Genomic DNA, 23,029 nt, shown 5'->3' on the forward strand with positions numbered 1-23,029 from the left:
CACAAGAATGAATCAATATACAGAGAGTACTAGTACCAGATCGATGTGCAGAGGTACGAGTGACTAGGCATCAGGATAGATAATAATAGCAAATGAGTGTAAAAGTGTGTGTGTTTGTGTTGGCGGTATGCGTGTGTGTGTGTGTTATGTGTGTGTGTGCATATCTAGTGTACAGTATGTGAATGTGTATGGATTTTTTGTGTGAGTGTCAGTGTAGTGTGTGTGTGAATGTGTATATATAGTGCGTGTGCATAGAGTCAGTGTAAGATAGGGTCAGTGCAGATAATCAGGGTAACCACTTAATGAACTATTTAGCAGTCTTGTGGCTTGGGGGTAGAAGCTGTCTCAGAGCCTGTTGGTCCGAGAGCCGATGCTCCGGTATTGTTTGCCGGACGGTAGCAGAGTGAACAGTCTATGGCTTGGGTGGCTGGAGTCTTTGCCAATTTTTCGGCCTTCCTCTGACACCGCCTGATATAGAGGTCCTGGATGGCAGGGAGCTCAACCCCAGTGATGTACTGGGCTGTCCGCACCACCCTCTGTAGCGCTTTGTGGTCGAGAGTTTGCGGTCAGGTGTCACTGTCGTCAACCCTGTGTGTGTGGGTGTGAGTGTCGTCTGTCTGTCCGTCTGTGCCTGCATGTAGCAGCGTAGAATAGTGTACTGCGTGTGGTGTGTATGTGTGTGTTCAACTTCCAACTCCACTGGACCCTTGGCCACCTGTTTGGCCTTCACTCCCTTTATGCATCATCATCAGTACAGTCAGTGTGTGTGAGAAAGTCCTGATCTCCATCTGCTCTACCAGTCCAGTGCTCAGTAATCTGAGAGGGGAAAGGCTGTGAGCTCAGAGCACAATGGACGTTCTCTAATAATGAAACAATAGTCTGCTCACAGTATACACAGTATACACAGTATATATACAGCCAAGGATCTGTTACTGCAGCACTACTACATTTCAGAAGCACAGTTAGAGACAATATTACATAATACTTTCCACACGTTTCTAATGTTATACCCCAGCCAGCATACATTGTCTTTCCTGCTATAAAGAGTAAGATATTTTGATATAAATATTCAAAATAAAGTACCGGCAGCACTCTCACTGAATTGTGTTTTCTGTCAGTCTACACTGGCTAAGCCATGGATTAAACTTCATCATCTGCTAAACCAGATACAATTAAAGACTGAAGCTGAACCAAACCAAAATATCTGGATTGATTCATATAAACTCAGAAGCAAACCTACCACACTGCCAGTCTGCCACCAGTATTGTACTGTATAGGGCCACATGGGGTGATTATGAAATTGCAATTCATTCCAAGCAGCCACCAGCCATACAGGACAGGCTGTCAGAGCTCAGCCCAGCTCTCTATGCTGCAAGACCGACGTCACATGCCTCTTTATTGTGCTGCATTGGCTATCGTTACCACTGCAGCACCACAAAGCTGGACACCTCTCTCTCTCTCTCTCTCTCTCTCCTCTCTCTCTCTCTCTCTCTCTCTCTCTCGCTCAATCAATCAATTTCAATGTCAATGTCAGTCCCTAAGATAGATCCTGCTTCCTTTTCCTTTTTTCCTCCTCTTCTTCATACATGTTGATGTCTCTCTATCTCTTTCTCTCTTTCTGGTGTACTTCCTGTGTCCCCTTCTCTTCTGCATTTCCCTCGTCCTCCCTCTCCTCTCCCACCCCCTCTCTCCTCCATTGTGTTGCCTGTCGGCTGTACAGTAGATTTGGCTGCTAGACCAGTTCTCTCTGGTTCCTCTGCCTTTGTCACCTCATAGATTAAACATCAAAGCCGCATCCTGCTCAGAGAGAAAAGGATCATATTTTCATATCCAATTTTCATAACGCTTCTTAACCCATTCCAAACATCATGTACTCCTATTTTCTAACTCTTCAGTTCTACCCTAAAGATCTCTATTTCCTCCTTCCTTCTAATCTCTTTCTAGACCTCTGCTCTATCCCCTCTTTCTGACTCCCTGTCCGTCTCCCCTCTCTGTTGTCAACTCTGTTCAGTTGGAATTGATTGTTGAATTTCATTGATCCCCAAGACCTAAACACTGAAGGTCAGGACAGAGCTTCAAAACCAAAGCTTTCCTCCATCGAGAGAGAGAAGAGGGAGAGAGAGAGAGAGAGAGAGAGAGAGAGAGAGAGAGAGAGAGAGAGAGAGAGAGACGGGGGGGGGGGTTACAATCTGAAATAGTGAAAGTAGAGTGGGAGAGAAGTGAGAGAGAGGCAATTCCTTTTCTCTGTAAGTCTGTCTCTTTGGAGAACATAACAGTTGCTGAGTGTGTTCTGTGTTATGCTATATGTGGACCTCTGTCATCGGCAATTACTGCCTGGGGTTTAGGGAGGCATCCCTGACACGTCCCAGTAGCCCTCTCACTCCCTCCCTCGCTGCTGCCAAGCCCCAGCTCTCTTTGTAGCTATGTAGCTGGCTACAGTACACACACCCTCCCTTGGTGACACTCTGGCCACTCGCATTCCTTACTCCTCCTTGAGCAGCAGTAGTCTAGTTGCAGCTGTCAGTGTTTCCTCACACCTCTGGGTCTATTTTAGATAATCCCATTCTCACCACTCGATAATCATCACAGGCTCAGTTCAGTAATTAGCAATTTACAGCAGAGGAACCACCAGAACATTCTCCTCTGTAAAGACAGACTAGAGGTGACCTGAACATTATAGTACTATATAGGGTCTGGAATATTCTAGAATGCTTAAAGAATGATTACTGCTGACCTACTGTTTGTACACTCAGTGTAGTTCTCACATTGACAGCAAACCACAGAGAGTGTGTGCTCCTCACTTGCTGTATTTTGTGCTATTTTGTGTTGAACAAGGATAGTTATAAAGTCACCACAGTCCCTGGTTCGAATCCAGGCTGTATCACATCCGGCCGTGATTGGGAGTCCCATAGGGCGGCGCACAATTGTCCCAGCGTCGTTCAGGTTTGGCCGGGGTAGGCCGCCATTGTAAATAAGAATTTGTTCTTAACTGACTTGCCTTGTTAAATAAAGGTTAAATGACATTTTTTTTAATAAAACCCACCCCTGTGCAGACAGAGATGCATAATGGATCTACTGAACTGCTGAAGAGTGCTCCAGCCAGTCAGCCAGCCAGTCAATCAGCCAGCCAGTCAGTCAGCCACAGGGACAGGCAGGTACAGAGCAGGGACAGCACAGAGCTCATATGACAGCCTAAAGCCATCTGCTGAGAGATGTCCAGTCAACACTATGGCTAGAGTTTACTCCACTGACCTCACTGGGTCTCAAACAGGCCTGTGGATGATAGATACTGTACTAAACAGGAAAACAGGACACAACCGTAGCGTGAAAATAAAACAGCCAGGGTGTGTGTGGTGTCCCATGGCCATGCTAAGGCTGCTATTGGGGTGAGTGAATTATCATCTGCTAAAGATTGGGTATACCTTTTTTTTCCTGATATACGCAGATATCAGATAAGCATGGCGCTCAGAAGTGTGTGAATAATAATACCCATGTGGATTATGATGTGACATATCATGCCATGTCCTCTTCTCTCCATGTTCTTTTCTCAGAGTCAGGCAGAGGCCCACTATAAGGGGAGCCGCCACGCTCGGAGGGTAAAAGGCATTGAGACCTCCAAGACTCGCCCCCAGGAGGGTGACAAGCTGGCCACTCTCCCCACCGCCGCCCTCTCTCCACCAGGCCCCTCAACATCCAGCCCAGGCCCCGACCCTAGCAAACAGGGTAAGCACCACCTGTGCTCCACACTGTACACACACACACATGCTGAACCCACACAAAGATATAACCTAAACACACACACACACATGCTGAACCCACACAAAGATATAACCTAAACACACACATGCTGAACTCACACAAAGATATAACCTAAACACACACATGCTGAACCCACACAGAGGTATAACCTAAACACACACATGCTGAACAAACACAGAGATATAACCTACACACAAACATGCTGAACCCACACAGAGATATACTGTAACCTAAACACACACACATGCTGAACCCACACAGAGATATAACCTAAACACACACACATGCTGAACCCACACAGAGATATAACCTAAACACACACATGCTGAACGCACACAGAGATATACTGTAACCTAAACACACACACACATGCTGAACCCACACAGAGATATAACCTAAACATACACAAATCACTGCATTTAATCATGGCAAGGCAACTGGAAACATGACCGAATACAAAGAGTGTAGTTATTCCCTCCGCAAGGCAATCAAACAAGCAAAGTGTCAGTATAGAGACAATGTAGACTCGCAATTCAATGGCTCAAACACGAGACATATGTGGCAAGGTCTAAAGTCAATCATGGATTACAAAAACAAAACCAGCCCTACCGCGGACATCAACGTCTTGCTCCCAGACAAATGAAACAAATTCTTTGTGTGCTTTGAGGACAATACAGTGCCACGACACGGCCATCTACCAAAGACTGTGGGCTCTCCTCCGTGGCCTCCGTGAGTAAAACATTTAAAGGTGTTCACCCTCGCAAGGCTGCCGGCCCAGACGGCATCCCTAGCCGCGTCCTCAGAGCATGCACAGACCAGCTGGCTGGAGTGTTTACGGACATATTCAATCAATCCCTATCCCAGTCTGCTGTCCCCACTTTCTTCAAGATGTCTACCATTGTTCCTGTTCCCAAGAAAGCGAAGGTAACTGAGCTAAATGACTATCACCCCGTAGCACTCACTTCTGTCATCATCAAGTGCTTTGAGAGACTAGTCGAGGATCATATCACTTCCACCCTACCTGATACCCTAGACCCACTCCAATTTGCTTACCGGGCCAACAGGTCCTCTGACGATGCAATCGCCATCACACTGCAAACTTCCCTATCTCATCTGGACAAGAGGAATACCTATGTAAGAATGCTGTTCATTGACTACAGTTCAGCATTTAACACCATAGTACCCTCCAAACTCGTCATTAAGCTTGAGACCCTAGGTATCGACCCCGCCCTGTGCAACTGGGTCCTGGACTTTCTGACTGGCCGCCCCCAGGTGGTGAGGGTAGGAAACATCATCTCCACCCCGCTGATCCTCAACACTGGGGCCCCATAAGGATGCGTTCTCAGCCCTCTCCTGTACTCCCTGTCCACCCATGACTGCGTGGCCATGCACGCCTCCAACTCAATCATCAAGTTTGCAGATGACACTACAGTGGTAGGCTTGATTACCAACAACGACAAGACAGCCTACAGGGAGGAAGTGAGGGCCCTCGGAGTGTGGTGTCAGGAAAATAAACTCTCACTCAACGTCAACAAAACAAAGGAGATGATTGTGGACTTCAGGAAACAGCAGAGGGAGCACCCCCCTATCCACATCGACGGGACAGTAGTGGAGAAGGTGAAAAGTTTTAAGTTCCTTGGCGTACACATCACGGACAAACTGAAATGGTCCACCCACACAGACAGTGTGGTGAAGAAGGCACAACAGCGCCTCTTCAACCTCAGGAGGCTGAAGAAATTTGGCTTGTCACCTAAAACCCTCACAAACTTTTACAGATGCACAATCGAGAGCATCCTGTCGGGCTGTATCACCGCCTGGTACGGCAACTCCACTGCCCTCAATCGCAAGGCTCTCCAGAGGGTAGTGCGGTTTGCACAAGGCATCACCGGGGGGCAAACTACCTGCCCTCCAAGAGACAAACAGCACCTGATGTCACAGGAAGGCCAGAAAGATCATCAAGGACAACAACCACCCGAGCCACTGCCTGTTCACCCCGCTATCATCCAGAAGGCGATGTCAGTACAGGTGCATCAAAGCTGGGACCGAGAGACTGAAAAACAGCTTGTATCGGAAGGCCATCAGACTGTTAAACAGCCATCACTAACATAGAGAGGCTGCTGCCAACATACAGACTCAAATCACTGGCCACTTTAATAAATGGATATAATAAAGGTCTCTTTAAATAATGTCACTTTAATAATGTTTACATATCCTACAATTCTCATCTCCTATGTATATAGTGTATTTTATACCATCTATTGCATCTTGCCTATGCTGTACGGCCATCGAGCATCCATATATTTATATGTACATATTCTTATTCCATCCTCTTACATTGTGTGTATAAGGTAGTTGTTGTGAATTTGTTAGATTACTTGTTAGATATTACTGCACTGTCGGAACTAGAAGCACAAGCATTTCGCTACACTGTATTAACATCTGCTAACCATGTGTATGTGACCAATAAAATTAGATTTGATTTGATTTGACATGCTGAACCCACAGAGAGATATAACCTAAACACACACACGTGCTGAACCCACACAGAGATATAATCTAAAAACACACACATGCTGAACCCACACAGAGATATAACCTAAACACACACACATGCTGAACCCACACAGAGATATAACCTAAACACACACACATGCTGAACCCACACAGAGATATAACCTAAACACACACACACATGCTGAACCCACACAGAGATATAACCTAAACACACACATGCTGAACCCACACAGAGATATAACCTAAACACACACACACGTTTCAGTCTGTGTGTGAAGTTCAGCTGTTTAGTCAGAGATCAGGGGTGAAACAGAACAGTCGTACAGAGGGATGTCTGCTAAGAGACGCCTCTGTCAGCACTGACAAGAATGAGCTTCCCAGGTATCCGTCACTGGGATTGGCCAGCAGGAGAGGAGGGTGGTGGGGAGGGAGGGCTGTCATCAGATTAGGGGGGGGGGGGGGGAACGTAGGTAACACATAGAGCTTCCCCTGACACATACTGTCACACAGGAAAGATTGGGAGAGAAACAACTGGCAGATTTGATTGTGTCTGTGGTTAAATACTATGTAGTATGAGGATGCTGCTATGAGGATTTTCTATAAAGGCTCTACTGGCTCCCAAAAGTTGTATTTTGTTTATCTCTTGGTTCAATTGGCAGACCAGATGACCCTGTGCTACATACAGTGGTTAACCTACAGTAACATTAAGATTAATGTGCTGTTCTACTGACCCTCCTTCCACCCTCTCCAACCTGAATAACCTGACATGACCCAGGTATTCCCCCTACCCTGACTCACTCCAGATGGGGGAGACAGATGTGTGGCCCTCTGGGGCAGAGTTTTGACCCTGTAGGTTCAGACATAGTACTGTACTAGTGCCGCATCATCATCATCATCATCATCATCATAATATTATCTGGTGTGCTCTACACGTAAGTGATAATGCCCGAGAATCCGGTGTTTGTGGACAAAGTCAAGTTTTTTAACCAATCAGCATTCAGGATTAGAACCACCCGTTGTATAAAATATGGTAGAAAACGTTCTATTTCCTATCTGTTCTCTTCACAGATGACGTCGAGTCCCGCCCACATTCAAACGGCTCAGACATGACACCCAGCCCCATCCCCATGTCGGTCCCAGGCACCCCCCTGCTCCCTGTGTGTCCATCCTTGCCCCCTTTGAGTACACCTATGCCCACCACCTCCATCCCCTCCCCGGCCCTTTGTGCCCCCCAGGTGGACACCACCATGGCGGGCCCCCCTGACACCCTGTCCCCGGCCCCCAGCCTCTCTTCAGGGGAGTCTGAGGACAAGGCCAAGAAGCTGCTCTACTGCTCACTGTGCAAAGTGGCCGTCAACTCCCTCTCTCAGCTAGAGGCGCACAACAAAGGTAAGGCCCCTTCCAAAGACAGAACTGATAACGCAATGTGTAATAAAGTCTATTGTCATTAAGCATTCCGGCCTAGATAGATATTGCCTTCTCAGCAGCCTCAAAATTAGCCGCACAAAGTGATGCTTGAGCTTTTACAAACACAACATTTTATGTGTTCTCCTTCACACCCTGATCTCTGATATTGACTCATAGGATACCACTATCACACACAAGGGACAAAACTACACACAGTGGCATAATTGATTAAATATATTTTCTTCCACTCAAGGTTTATGAATACACTGCAAACCACGGCTAAGGCATCGCGGTTGAATAATTTCACAAGGCCAAATATTGCAATACTAAGCCAGGGCTTCTGATGCACACACATAATACACACACAGAACCTAAGACACACACTCTCAGGGAAGAAGAGTAAACAATGAATATTTCAGTGTGTTCAAGGCTAGATTAACCAGCTCAACTCAAATGACAGAAGAACAGCTTGGCTGTTATCCACCACATAGAGAGACAGGACAATACTTCCACGTGTCTGGTTTATTTTAACAGATATAACAATCAGATTATTTTCTTTTAGTTACAATATGACATTTTAGTAGATGCCGTTATGCAGAGTGACTTACATTAGCGAATGCATACATTTTCATTTGTACTGGTCCCGATGGGAATCGAACCCACAACCCTGGCGTTGTAAGTGGCATGCGCTGGCAACTGAGCCACATGGGACTAGTAGTTATGTTTCCTAAAGCCATCCCTCCAAAACATACACACCTGGAGGTAATTACATATACATAGTTAATGACATCCATGATTACAAACTGACAGGTTACCAGAATACGGCTGTTATTTTTAATGATTCACAGTGCATAAAATATTATGCATACAGTGAGGGAAAAAAGTATTTGATCCCCTGCTGATTTTGTACATTTGCCCACTGACAAAGAAATTATCAGTCTATAATTTTAATGGTAGGTTTATTGTGAGAGACAGAATAACAAAAAATCCAGAAAAACGCATGTCAAAAATGTTATAAAATGATTTGCATTTTAATGAGGGAAATAAGTATTTGACCCCTCTGCAAAACATGACTTAGTACTTGGCAAACCGTTGTTGGCAATCACAGAGGTCAGACGTTTCTTGTAGTTGGCCACCAGGTTTGCACACATCTCAGGAGGGATTTTGTACCACTCCTCTTTGCAGATCTTCTCCAAGTCATTAAGGTTTCGAGGCTGACGTTTGGCAACTCGAACTTTCAGCTCCCTCCACAGATTTTCTATGGGATTAAGGTCTGGAGACTGGCTAGGCCACTCCAGGACCTTAATGTGCTTCTTCTTGAGCCACTCCTTTGTTGCCTTGGCCGTGTGTTTTGGGTCATTGTCATGCTGGAATACCCATCCACAACCCATTTTCAATGCCCTGGCTGAGGGAAGGAGGTTCTCACCCAAGATTTGACGGTACATGGCCCCGTCCATCGTCCCTTTGATGCGGTGAAGTTGTCCTGTCCCGTCAGCAGAAAAACACCCCCAAAGCATAATGTTTCCACCTCCATGTTTGACGGTGGGGATGGTGTTCTTGGGGTCATAGGAAGCATCCTCCTCCTCCAAACACGGCGAGTTGAGATGATGCCAAAGAGCTCCATTTTGGTCTCATCTGACCACAACACTTTCACCCAGTTGTCCTCTGAATCATTCAGATGTTCATCGGCAAACTTCAGACGGGCATGTATATGTGCTTTCTTGAGCAGAGGGACCTTGCGGGCGCTGCAGGATTTCGTTCCTTCACGGCGTAGTGTGTTACCAATTGTTGTCTTGGTGACTATGGTCCCAGCTGCCTTGAGATCATTGACAAGATCCTCCCGTGTAGTTCTGGGCTGATTCCTCACCATTCTCATGATCATTGCAACTCCAAGAGGTGAGATCTTGCATGGAGCCCCAGGCCGAGGGAGATTGACAGTTCTTTTGTGTTTCTTCCATTTGTGAATAATCACACCAACTGTTGTCACCTTCTCACCAAGCTGCTTGGCGATGGTCTTGTAGCCCATTCCAGCCTTGTGTAGGTCTACAATCTTGTCCCTGACATCCTTGGAGAGCTCTTTGGTCTTGGCCATTGTGGAGAGTTTGGAATCTGATTGATTGGTTGCTTCCGTGGACAGGTGTCTTTTATACAGGTAACGAGCTGAGATTAGGAGCACTCCCTTTAAGAGTGTGCTCCTAATCTCAGCTCGTTACCTGTATAAAAGACACCTGGGAGCCAGAAATCTTTCTGATTGAGAGGGGGTCAAATACTTATTTCCCTCATTAAAATGCTAATCAATTTATAACATTTTTGACATGCGTTTTTCTGGATTTTTTTGTTGTTATTCTGTCTTTCACTGTTCAAATAAACCTACTATTAAAATTATAGACTGATAATTTCTTGTCAGTGGGCAAACGTACAAAATCAGCAGGGGATCAAATACTTTTTTCCCTCACTGTACGTAGTCAAATAACTACTTACACACATAGTCATTTGGGCTTGTCCACAGTTATGTACACACACTTAGGAGATTCCACATTTGTGAGGGCCTGATTTAAAATATACACATGTGTGTTGTTGAGCTACAAACAGTATCCAAGCAACTGTACAGGGCTTGAGTAAATAGTTTTGGTATTTAAAGAAAACAGTCTGGAAATGGTTTTGAGAATGGTCAATGAACTTAGGCCATAGAGTGAGCTGCCAGAGTTGGGCTTATAAAAAGAAAGGCCATGTGTGCTTGTAAAGAGGGATCAATCAGGAAAGGAAACAATATATCAGAGAGGAGATGAGAGTGTGTGAGAAGAAGTACATACAGGTAACTGCCAAAATAAGGAAACACCAACATTTTTCTTTGTTACTTTTTTATTTCACCTTTATTTAACCAGGTAGGATAGCTGAGAACAAGTTCTCATTTACAACTGCGACCTGGCCAAGATAAAGCAAAGCGGTGCAACACAAGCAACAACACAGAGTTACACATGGAATAAACAAACTTACAGTCAATAATAAAATAGAAAAAGTCTATATACAGTGTGTGCAACTGAGGTAGGATAAGGGAGGTAAGGCAATAAATAGGCCATAGTGGCGAAAAAATTACAATATAGCAATTAAACACTGGAGTGATAGATGAGTGTGCAAGTAGAAATACTGGGGTGCAAAGGAGCAAAAATAAATAAAATAAATAACAGTATGGGGATGAGGTAGTTGGATGGGCTATTTAGAGATGGGCTATGTACAGGTGCAGTGATCTGTGAGCTGCTCTGACAGCTGGTGCTTAAAGTTAGTGAGGGAGATATGAGTATCCAGCTTCAGTGATCTTTGCAGTTCGTTCCAGTCATTGGCAGCAGAGAACTGGAAGGAACAGCGGCCAAAGGAGGAATTGGCTTTGGGGGTGACCAGTGAAATATACCTGCTGGAGCGCATGCTACAGGTGAGGCTGATATGGTGACCAGTGAGCTGAGATAAGGCGGGGCTTTACCTAGCAAAGACTTATAGATGACCTGGAGCCAGTGGGTTTGGCGACGAATATGATGCGAGGGCCAGCCAATGAGAGCCTACAGGTTGCAGTGGTGGGTAGTATATGGTGCATTGGTAACAAAACATAAAGTGTCTTAATAGGGCATCGGGTCACCATGAGCCAGAACATCTTCAATCCGTCTTGGCATAGATTCTACAAGTGTCTGGAACTCTACTTTAGGGATGCGACACCATTCTTCTATGAGAAATTCCATAATTTGGGGTTTTGGAACATGCTGTCTCAGGAGACACTCCAGAATCTCCCATATTGTACTGTAAGTGTTGAATTGGGTTGAGATCTGGTGACTGAGACACGCACACACGCACACGCACACACACATATACACACACACCCTTTAAAACTTCTTTGGGATCGGTGTCCTTTCCATGGGACGGTTGAGCTAACGTAGTCTAATGCAATTAGCATGAGGTTGTAAGTAACAAGAACATTACCAAGGACATAGACATATCTGATATTGGCAGAAAGCTTAAATTCTTGTTAATCTAACCGCGCTGTCCAATTTACAGTAGCTTTTACAGTGAAATAATACCATGCTATTGTTTGAGGAGAGTGTACAATTTTGAACATGAAAAGTTATTAATAAACAAATTAGGCACATTTGGGCAGTCTTGATACAAAATTTTGAACCGAAATGCAATGGTTCATTGGATCAGTCTAACACTTTGCACATACACTGATGCCATCTAGTGGCCAGAATCTGGGCTGGAATAGTACATTATGGCCTTTCTCTTGCATTTCAAAGATGATGGTACAAAAAAATACAAAAGAATGGTTGGTTTTTTCTTTGTATTATCTTTTACCAGCTCTATTGCGTTATATTCTACTACATTACTTTCACATTTCCATAAACGTCAAAGTGTTTCCTTTCAAATGGCACCAAGAATATGCATATCCTTGCTTCAGGGCCTGAGCTACAGGCAGTTAGATTTAGGTATATCATTTTAGGCAAATATTTTAAATAAGGGGCTAATCCTTAACCTCATGCTCCTTTGAGACCCCGCTTTCAAAGTCACTGAGATCTTTTCTTCTAGCCATGGTAGCCAAATAATAGGCAACTGGGCATTTTTATCCATGACCCTAAGCATGATGGGATGTTAATTGCTTAGTACACTCAGGAACTAAGTGTGTGGAAGCACCAAGCACCTGCTTTCAATATACTTTGTATACCTCATTTACTCAAGTGTTTCCTTTATTTTGGCAGTTACCTCTAATGTACAGTATATACAAGACCAGGGATGGGAAACTTTGATGGGGGTGGGGGCCACCAAAAATCTTAACTCATCATGTAGGGCTCAGTCTGCTTACCCACATCCATACTCACACATGTAGTCAGAGCCGGCCCTAGCCTTTTGGGGGCCCTAAGCTAAATTTGTTTTCGCCAGTTGCCCATCCCTGTACTAGACTGAGAAAGGAGAGAAGGAAATGTTCCATTAAAAAAGAGCCAAAAAAAAGGGTGAACAGGGACTGACCGTGAAATGAGAGTGAACAAGAGAAATAGGAGATAATGGTTCTGTACTACATGACAAGACAAGAACAGAGCAGGAGATAGGTTACCAAAACTGCTGAATAGACTAATCCTGAAAATGTTTGGCTGTGCTCTCTAGTGGCTAGTCAATGTCACCACACTTTCTGACTCAATATACTGCTTAGGCCTACTCATCTTTCTATGGTCAATTAGCCTACAATGTGATCTCGTCCACCATATTCTTCTGAGGGCTAGGTTAATTACAATGATAGCCACAAACAAATGATCATTTAAGGAACATACTAATACAAATATATCCAAATATATTCCATATTACAATTATATAGTTCTGTAATTTCTTAATAGTACAAAAAAATACATAAAATATCAAAGTTTTGAAATGAACAAGAACATCATGAAATGTAGAACTACATTACACTCCACAGAGAAAATGTAATCAAGGAGTTATCAGGCCTAGTTTTATCAATGAGGTATGAACTTACAAAATTTACAAACAACTAATATTTCCTTCTCTACCACTCTCTCCACGGGTGACAGGTACCAAGCACAAAACCATCCTGGAGGCGTGGAGTGGGCTGGGCCCCATAAAAACGTACCCTCGGTTGGGCCCTAACCTCAGCCCAGAGCAGGAAGGGGGGCTGCCCTCGGACCACGACACTCAGGAACACACCTTCCACTGTGAGATCTGCAACGTGAGGGTGAACTCTGAGCTGCAGCTCAAACAGGTGAGTGAGTAAGTAACACGACCACTGCCCAAGAGTGAAGTTTCCCCTAGGTACAGAACTAGGATCAGCCAGTGGTGTAAAATACATAAGTAAAAATACTTTCAAGTACTACTGAAGTCGTTTTTTGTGGTATCTGTACTTTCATTTACTATTAATATTTTTGACTACTTTTACTTTTACTTCATAACATTCCTAAAGAAAATGATGTACTTTTTACTCCATACATTTTCCCTGACACCCAAAAGCACAAGTTACATTTAGAAGGCTCAGGCAGGACAGGAAAATGATCAAATTCACGCACTTATCAAGAGAACATCCTTGGTCATCCCTACTGCCTCTGATCTGGCGGACTCACTAAACACAAATGCTTCGTTTGTAAATTATGTCTGAGTGTTGGAGTGTGTCACTGGTTATCCTTAAATTAAGGAATTTGAAATGATTTATACTTTTACTTTTGATACTTAAGTATATTTAAAACCAAATACTTTAGACTTTTACCCAAGTAGTATTTTACTGGTTGACTTTCACTTTAACTTGAGTAAGTTTCTAGGAAGGTTTCTTAATTTTAACTTAAATATGAGAACTGGGTACATGTTCCACTACTGGGATCAGCTACCCCTCCCCCAAACCAAACCTTAACCATTAGTGGGGGAAATGCAAAACTAACCACAGATCAGCATCTAGAGGCAACTTTACCTTACACCAACAGCTTAATTCATCATTCAGATACCTCACTGAAAGAAGGATGCACATTTGGAGAAAGAAGAAAACATATAATGCCCCACTTATTTTTCTCTTCAGCATATATCCAGTCGAAGGCATCGGGATGGAGTCGCAGGGAAGCCCAATCCCCTCCTTAGCCGGCATAAGAATCGCACAGACTTTGTGGTAATGATCCAATTATGTGTATAGGCTATAGCAATTATTTTAAATCATTATTTGATGATTCAGTCATTTAGCTCAGGGTTGTCTAATAGGTTTGTCTAATAGACAGCGTACCACAGTCTGCCTCTTCTCTCACCTTACTCATTACTTATTTTAACCTTTCACCTTTTCTCTCTCTGGATCTCAGTCATCCTTGACCTTCTCAAAGGAACTTCCAAAAACTCTGGGCCATGGACTGTTTCCTAACCCCCTGGCTGTTGCCGCGGCGATGGCAGCTGCTGCCTCCTCCAATCAGCTGGCTCAGCTGCGTGCCCCTGGTCCCATTTCTCACACTCAGAACTACCATCCCCACCACCACCTCCTACAGGGCACACTACAAGGCACGCACATCAGCCTCCTACGGCCCGCCCCTGGGCCTATGCGCACCACCCATGGGCCAATCCTCTTCTCCCCTTATTGACGGTGGTGGGATGGGGGACTATCAGGAAGGAGCACACTGTGAAGTAAACAGGGATAACCATTGATAGATAATAAACAGATGTTAAAACTTTAATATTTGAAATAGGAAAGACTATGCATTTTCCTCTCTACCCTTCCACCCTTCTTTGTTTAATAAATTCCAAAGAAAAGGATGGTCAGCTTGCAGCCATTTTAAAGAGGAAGGATGCATGACAGACTAAGATGGACTCTCTGTCAATGCTTTCCCTCTGTTAACCCTCATTCAACCTTCAGTTAAAAATATTTGTATAGGTCAAACTTGTACCCTGGCTGAGGGTGACTCAGTAGACTGAGCTCTGTTCTATTTCCTCCATATCTCTGTATTTCTGGTTTAGTAAACTCCCACCCAAAGCCATTTGCAATATAAGCTTCATACTGCAAAACCCTGTTGGGGTGTTCAATAATCCAAGTGCAGTACCTACCTACAGGTGTAGGATCTCAATTGAATCAACCTGTTGCATAAAACTTGTAGTGTATTTGAGTCCTAAAAAGGCCTATGAAGTTTGTAATTTCCACTTTGAAATTTCAGACTTGACTTATCCTTATTAAAAATGGATCAACCCCCACAACAATGTCCATTAATTATAATCCACATAATAATTCACATTTCCTGTTGCTGCAGGATTATTTCCTGCTGTAGCAAACTGGATAAAATGAAGATCCTACATCTATTCCCCACTCTGTAGTTCCAGGTTCTAGATTAGGTGCCTGCTCTGCAGATCCAGGCACAAGGTACATTGTACTGTATGTTTCCAGGTTCTAGATATATGTTCTAGTTTTGTGTTGTGGATAATATATGTTAGTTTATATATCCTCTGTTGTCAGATCAGGTGAGAGAGAGAGAAGTGAAGGAAGCAAGGAAGAGAGCGAGAAACCCCACTGTAACTCAAGGCAGAAATATGTACTGAATGCACCAAGGTAGAGCTAAACGTTTTTAAGAAATCTGAATAAGATATTTTAAGAAAGGTGAATGAATGCAATGAAAAATAATGTACTTGTGATAAACCATTTATTTAACTGTTGTTTTCTTAGCAGACCACCTATTTCAGTCTTATTGTCTGTAAGAAGTCAGAGAGAAAGGGAGAGTGGGACATTTGCCTAAGAGACTGGCCAAGATAGAACTGTTACGAGAAGTCAATTGGTTCCTTTGAGCATTCTTCCAGTTTCTGTCCTTGTCTTATATTTTTATATGGCTGGTGTCAAAGTGTTGTGTTTCTGTGTGTGTGCGTATGTGTGTATTCTGGAGATAGGTAGAGATAGATGAAGCACGCAACTATGCCTCAATGGTGACCCCTTTCATTCAAACTGGAAACTATTTAGCGAGACAGCTAATTTCAGAACCTTTACTCAAAACTTAAATATGTCTGCACAGTCCCAACAAAGTCTGGTATTAGGGTGTTAAAGGAATTGTTTCTACACTGTTAACAACAGGGGGAGCCCTAGGAATATCTGATGGCACCAGCCTCTTCTAGTGGGAACACAAGGGAGGTGGGTTTTCCCTTCCAGGAGTGATTGCTGACCTCTGACCCTATACCCAGATGGTAGCATGTTGAGTGTGGTGTGAGTGAGTGAGAACACTGTGATGGCTGTTTTGAAGTGAAAAAGTAGGACAACTTTGTTACAGTTCACAAAGGGGAAATTAATAATAACCATGAACCTGTATTTTCTCTCACATGCTCATCACAAGCAGCGATGTGAGGGATAGTAGTTTAATGTGAGATATCAAGCCGAACTTTCCTCCAGAGTAATGAAATTAATAATATATTTCCACTTTAAGAGGAGACCGTTGTCCTATTCTGCCTCATGTACACTACCGGTCAAACATGGTAGAACACCAACTCATTTAAGAGATTTTCATTATTTTTACTAATTTCTACATTGTACAATAATAGTGAAGACATCAAAACTATGAAATAACAAATATGGAATCATGTAGTAACCAAAAAAGTGTTAAACAATTCTGAGATTCATCAAATTGCCACCCTTTGCGTTGATGACAGATTTGCACACTTTTAGCATTCTTGGCAGATTTGCACACTCTTGGGGCGGCAGGTAGCCTAGTGGTTAGAGCATTGGGCCTATAATTGAAAGGTTGCTAGATCAAATCCCTGAGCTGACAAGGTAAAAATCTGTTGTTCTGCCCCTGAACAAGGCAGTTTACCCACTGTTCCCCAGTAGGCCGTCATTGTAAATAAGAATTTGTTCTTAACTGGCTTGCCTAGTTAAATGAAATTCTCTCAACCAGCTTTTCCAACAGTCTTGAAGGAGTTCCCACATCTGCTGAGCACTTATTGGCTGCTTTTCCTTCACTCTGCATTCCGACTCATCCCAAACCATCATTTGGTTGAGGTCGGGGGATTGGCCACGTCATCTGCTGCAGCACTTCATCACTCTCCTTCTTGGTCAAACAGCCCTTACACAGCCTGGAGGTGTGTTGGGTCATTGTCCTGTTGAAAAACAAATGATAGTCCCACTAAGCGCAAACCAGATGGGATGGCGTATCACTGCAGAATACTGTGGTAGCCATGCTGGTTAAGTGTGCCTTGAATTCTAAATAAATCACAGACAGTGGCACCAGCAAAGCACCCCCACATCATAACACCTCCTCCTCCTTAGTAGTTCTTTCTTTGCTGCAATTCAACCATTAAGGCCTGATTCACACAGTCTCCTCTGAACAGTTGATGTTGAGATGTGTCTGTTACTTGAACTCTGTGAAGCATTTATTTGGGCTGCAATTTCTGAGGCTGATAACTCTAATGAACTTATCCTCTGCAGCAGAGGTAAGTCTGGGCCTTCCATTCCTGTCGCTGTCTTCATGAGAGCCAGTTTCATCACAGCACATGATGGTTTTTGCAACTGCACTTGAAGAAACTTCCAAGTTCTTGAAATGTTCCGTATTGTCTTAAAATAATGATGGACTGTCGTTTTTCTTTGCTTATTTGAGCTGTTCTTGCGATAATATGAACTTGGTCTTATACCAAATAGGGCTATCTTCTGTATACCCCCCTACCTTGTCACAACACAACTGATTGGCTCAAATGTATTAAGAAGGAAAGAAATTCCACAAATTAACTTTTAACAAGGCACACCTGTTAATTGAAATGCATTCCAGGTGACTACCTCATGAAGCTGGTTGAGAGAATGCCAAGAGTGTGCAAAGCTGTCATCAAGGCAAAGGGTGGCTATTTGAAGAATCTCAAATATAAACAAATCAAAATATATTTTATATATTATATATATATATATTATAACACTTTTTTGGTTACTACATGATTCCATATGTGTTATTTCATAGTTTTGATGTCTTCACTATTATTCTACAATGTAGAAAATAGTAAAAACATATATAAGAAAAACCCTTGAATGAGTAGGTGTTCTAAAACTTTTGACCGGTAGTGCATTCATACCCAACCTCACACTAACCCATACAAATGAGCAGGCTTGGGTTGGAGCCTGTTGCCCCTGTAAAGCCACCAAACTATTTTTTTCTCATACAGTATTAGAAGGGTAAAGGACTGAGAAATTGTAGCAATACTTACAGCACTCCTGCTAACGACTCTTGTTCATTGCAATAAATAAATAAATGTGTACAAATATATTAAATGTTATTTCGGAGATAATATTGAATCATTATAGACTGTTTTAGCGATGTTGGCAAAAGAGTTTCCTTATTGTTGAATAAACAAACTGAAGATCAATAAATTATTTACAAAATGACTGTGGTGGTGATGCTATATACTGTGCAGTGTGTGTTCATAGAAATGCTTTTGAATACTGATTGTTAAGTTTTGATGTCTTATGTCTGACTAGTAGTGCAGAGTGAGCTTTGTGAAGAAATCAGAAAAAGAACACGTTATGTGCTGTGAAAACTCGGAATTGACCAGAATTGAGAAACAGATCCGTCATGAAACAGAAAACACACACATTGCATCACATATGATGAGGTCACAGGTGTCTACCAATGAGAAGACCAGAGGAAGCTCAAAAGAAGTGAAAAAGAGAAGGAACCAGTTAAGTGACAGATAAACTGCAAAAAGACTTTGAGACAACAGAACAACCACGACACACAGGACAACACAAATACGAAGATACTGCACAGAAAGACAAAGACTCCTTGACAGAAAACGTTAGAACTGAGGTGAGAAATAAACTTCAGGATTTATTCTGTTCTTTGTGGTGATACTCTGTTCGATAGTAATATTCCTGTGTTAACACTACCTGTGGAAGTTGATGTTCTTGTGTTTCAGATCAACTTCTGTGATGTGAGTTAATTATTCACCCCAAAGAGAGAACTATTATCAAAAGGAATGTACTGTCCTGTACTCTACTGTACAGCAGTTAACATCTGACAGAACTGTCTGACATCTACATTTGTATTTATTATGGTTTTAACAGTTCATTTCCAGGAACACTAACTGAAAGTGAATGGTTATTCCATCAAAGGCATTGGATTATTTTGTAAAGTCTGCTATACAATCCTAGTGTGAGAAAGAATGGATTTCCCATAGTCCATTGAAGAGTCTTGTCCATTGAGGGGGCTGTGACCCCTCAATTTTATCCATTTGTAAAATAGATACTGTATGTATAACATACGGTTTCTTTTACACATTATTAAGGTGTTGAATTTAGTCAGTCAAAACATAATGTACGTTATTGCCTCTGTAGTCATGCTGAAGTAGCTGCAGTGTATCTACTACAGTACATGCCTTATTGGGAAGGCTGTGATCTGATATGCACAGAACACCAAACCACATCAATTATTTGAATGGGAAAAAGAGCAGCAGAAATAGCAAGAACAGCTACTGACAAAGTCAAGGTTGGTTCTGAAACATGACATTACTGAACATGTGTGGAACACCCCAACATGACAGAGAACAATTAATGGTTCACCACATTTTTTTCAACAAGCAGGAAGTGGTCTAGGAACCCTGCACCTACAGCACCCCTCTGACTTCACCCCCACTCATCAACAGCCTGCCACTATTTGACTGACAGCTGATCATTTTGGAATTTCTCTTCTCTCTCTGTGTATAATGTGTAAATGATGTGATGTGCAATACATTTCTTATGCGTATCTGATGTTGAATCAACTTTATGATTTATATCATTCTGTTTCCAATCCAACTTCCCCCTGGCCTGGGGAATAATAAAGTTGATACCTCTCTCTTCCCAGGATGCTGGAGAACGTCACAGGTGACGTGCAGAATGACACTTTCTCCTGCCACCACCCCTCAGTGGAGGCCTACCGCTACTTCGGCGTGCTGTGGGGTTCGGTAGTAACCATAGTTGGAACGGTGGGGAACATGCTTACCATTCTTGCCTTCGCCACGGACACCCGGCTGCGGACGCGTTTCAACGTGCTGATTGTGAACCTGGCCCTGGCGGACCTGTTGTACTGCACCCTGCTGCAGCCCGTCTCCGTCGACTCCTACCTACACCTCCGCTGGAGGGGCGGACCTCTCTGGTGCAGCATCTTCGGCCTCCTCCTCTTTCTCTCCAACTCTGTCTCTATCATCACCCTGTGTCTGATCGCTGCCAGCCGTTACCTGCTGGTGACGAAGCGGGATGTGTTTGAGCGGGTGTTTTCTGGTCGAGGCCTGGTCATCCTCCTGCCCTCCACCTGGGCCCTGGGCCTGGCCAGCTTCGGCCCACTCTGGCCCGTTTATGTATTCGCCCCACAGGTGTGCACCTGCAGCTTCCACCGCACCAGGGGGCGCCCTTACACCACCGTGCTGCTGTTCTTCTACTTCTTTATCGGCCTGGGCTGCGTGGGGATTTTCTACCTGCTCATTTACAGGCGAGTCAGGTTGGCGGCACAGGCGCTGGTCCGCTACCGGTTTAGCCGACGCTCATCACGAAAGAAGCCGAACTCATCAGAACAAGGGACGGAGGGGGATAGTGGAGTCGGGAGTGGGGCGGCCACCACCCAGAGCTGTGAATTGAGCAGCCAGTCAGAACTAGCCCAATGCAAGGGTGTAGAGGTGAAGGTGCACCCTGGGAAAGCCCAGTCCTCCCACTCCACCTTGGGCTCTGCTTTAACTTCGCATTCAGCTCACATAGCAGGGGGACAGGAGCTCCCCCCTGCCCTCAACCCTGTGCCCCGCTCAGCCACTCCTGCCCCCATCACTGCCCCCTCCTCCTCCACCACCTCTTTAGGGGACAATGTTGAGTTTAGACGTGTGACCCGGATGTGTTTCACTGTCTTCCTGTGTTTCGTGGGCTGTTTTGCCCCGTTCCTGCTGGTGAACATTGCTGATAAGCAGAACCGTGCACCTCAGGTGCTCCACATGTTCTGTGCCAACCTCACCTGGCTCAACAGCTGTATTAACCCTGTGCTCTACGCTGTCATGAACCGCCAGTTCGGCCAGGCCTACCGGGCCCTTCTGGTCAGGGCCGCCACACCCTTCACACACCTCTGGACACGGTGACCTATACATGTTGGTTGTTTAGCAGATGCAGTTATTCAGACTGACTTTAGTCAGTGCCATCAATTAAGCTACATAAGACAACCACACATTGGTAATTATCACTCACTTTTCTCAGCCCACACTGGTATGGATGGAGCTACTTCCTCCTGTATAACTTCCTCTCCTCCTTCCTGAATATCACATTTACTGTCACCTAGCAAGGAGAAAATATGCTATTCTGTGATTTTTGGAAAGGGCTCATTTATTTTGGGCTAAGATAATGCTAGTTTTTTTCCCGAGTTACAAACACCAATGTACACTTACTGTTAAGCCTTTGTCCCCATACATGAAACAGCTTTCAGAGCTTAAAAGTTCACCTCTTTAATGTGGCCATATAATGTGGTCAAAACTCATCAGGAAATCTATTTTATTCCAGCAGGAAGCCAGAAGCTACCAATAGGGAGATAGTGTATCAAAACCCGGGGGGTGTTAGTTACGCAAAGAACTATAGCCTCCTTTACGTCTTGTGTTTATTTATTGTCTGTGCCATTGTACTTTTGTCTGTTCATTTACACTCCCCTACTGTACATGTGTATTTGGAAAGTAATGATAAATGTTTTAATCTGGCTCTATACTCCAGCATTTTGGATTTGAGATCAAATGTTTCATAAAAAGTGACAGCAGACTGTTACCTTTTTATTTGAGGGTATTTTCATCCTTATCTGATTTAACGTTTAGAAATGAAAGCACTTTTTATATCTAGTCCCCCCATTTGAAGATGTCAAGTATTTGGACACATTTCACTTAGTGTATTTAAATAGTCATAAGTTTAGTATTTGGTCCCATATTCCTTGCACACAATGATTACGTCAAGCTTGTTGGATGCATTTACAGCTTATTTTAGTTGTGTTACGAATTATGTTTTGTCCAATAGGAAGTGAATGGTGAATGATATTTTTGGTGTCACTTTTATTGTAATACTATAATATGTTTGTGAACATTTCTACATGAATGTGGACACTACCATGATTATAGATCATGAATAAATTTTGAATGATGAGAGAAAGTGTAATGGAAATTATATGATTAAAGGTTTGACTAAATGATTTCACTCAGAAGCCATATAACATGTTGAAATGTATTAGAAATTATAAGGCTATAATAAGGTGTTAAAGACTAGAATCCAATGCTGTGTGTGAGTAGATTTTTAAGACTAGGACACTGTTACTACTTCAAAATGAGCAGGGTAGAGTTGATAAGACAACCTTGGAAAAGGAACAGGAGTAGAGGCCTGAGAATGAGAAACAACGGCCTGAGAATGGCTTAGCTGGCAGGAGATTAGAAGACAGGTTGCAAGGTTTGATAATGAATGTCTGTGTACTGGGGAAAAATACAACCGCCTAAAGCGGGGTGGAGTTCTCTACTGATGCGAGTTCATTTGGGTGTGTGTGGTAATATAAAAGGCTTTGTGCATTGTATGGATTTTAGAGCTCTCGTAAATAAACGTTCTGATCATTGTAGGCCGGGTCTCAGTCTGTTTCTTTCAACCGGAACCTTACACCTTCTGGTATACAAACTGAGTAGTTAAATTGTTCGGTTTAAGAACATTAATAACTTAATTCCCGTAACAGAAAGTTACAAAGGGACAAAGATCATACACCCCCAAAATCTCCCCCATTATTGGTAATGGTGAGAGGTGATTGATTCCTAATTTTTCCTAATCATGGCATCATCAGGATTGATTTAGAAATTACTCCATTCAGTTTATATTGGGGAAAACAGAACCAAAACAAACTGAAAATGGATCCAA

General features: G+C 43.4%; 2 protein-coding genes across 3 annotated transcripts in view; both read left to right on the forward strand.

The window, feature by feature from the left end:
- Window positions 1-18,529, forward strand: part of LOC106583234 (zinc finger protein 385A) — a 70,995-nt gene extending 52,466 nt beyond the window's left edge. For both annotated transcript variants that reach the window (XM_082967472.1, XM_014167172.3), the window contains exons 4-8: window positions 3,552-3,723; window positions 7,342-7,662; window positions 13,242-13,429; window positions 14,231-14,317; window positions 14,502-18,529. In XM_082967472.1, coding sequence (XP_082823598.1) covers window positions 3,552-3,723; window positions 7,342-7,662; window positions 13,242-13,429; window positions 14,231-14,317; window positions 14,502-14,774 — 1,041 coding nt within the window. In that variant the 3' untranslated portion in view covers window positions 14,775-18,529. The remainder of the gene's footprint in view (window positions 1-3,551; window positions 3,724-7,341; window positions 7,663-13,241; window positions 13,430-14,230; window positions 14,318-14,501) is intronic.
- Window positions 18,530-18,618: 89 nt separating this feature from the next.
- On the forward strand, window positions 18,619-22,739 carry gpr84 (G protein-coupled receptor 84). Its single transcript, XM_014167170.3, has 2 exons — window positions 18,619-18,950; window positions 19,986-22,739. The coding sequence occupies exon 2, from the start codon at window positions 19,987-19,989 to the stop codon at window positions 21,238-21,240; it is 1,254 nt and encodes a 417-aa protein (XP_014022645.1). The 5' UTR covers window positions 18,619-18,950; window position 19,986; the 3' UTR covers window positions 21,241-22,739.
- Window positions 22,740-23,029: the final 290 nt, after the last annotated feature.

This window comes from Salmo salar, chromosome 22 (assembly GCF_965601325.2).
Source record: "Salmo salar chromosome 22, fSalSal1, whole genome shotgun sequence".
Classification (NCBI taxonomy): domain Eukaryota; kingdom Metazoa; phylum Chordata; class Actinopteri; order Salmoniformes; family Salmonidae; genus Salmo; species Salmo salar.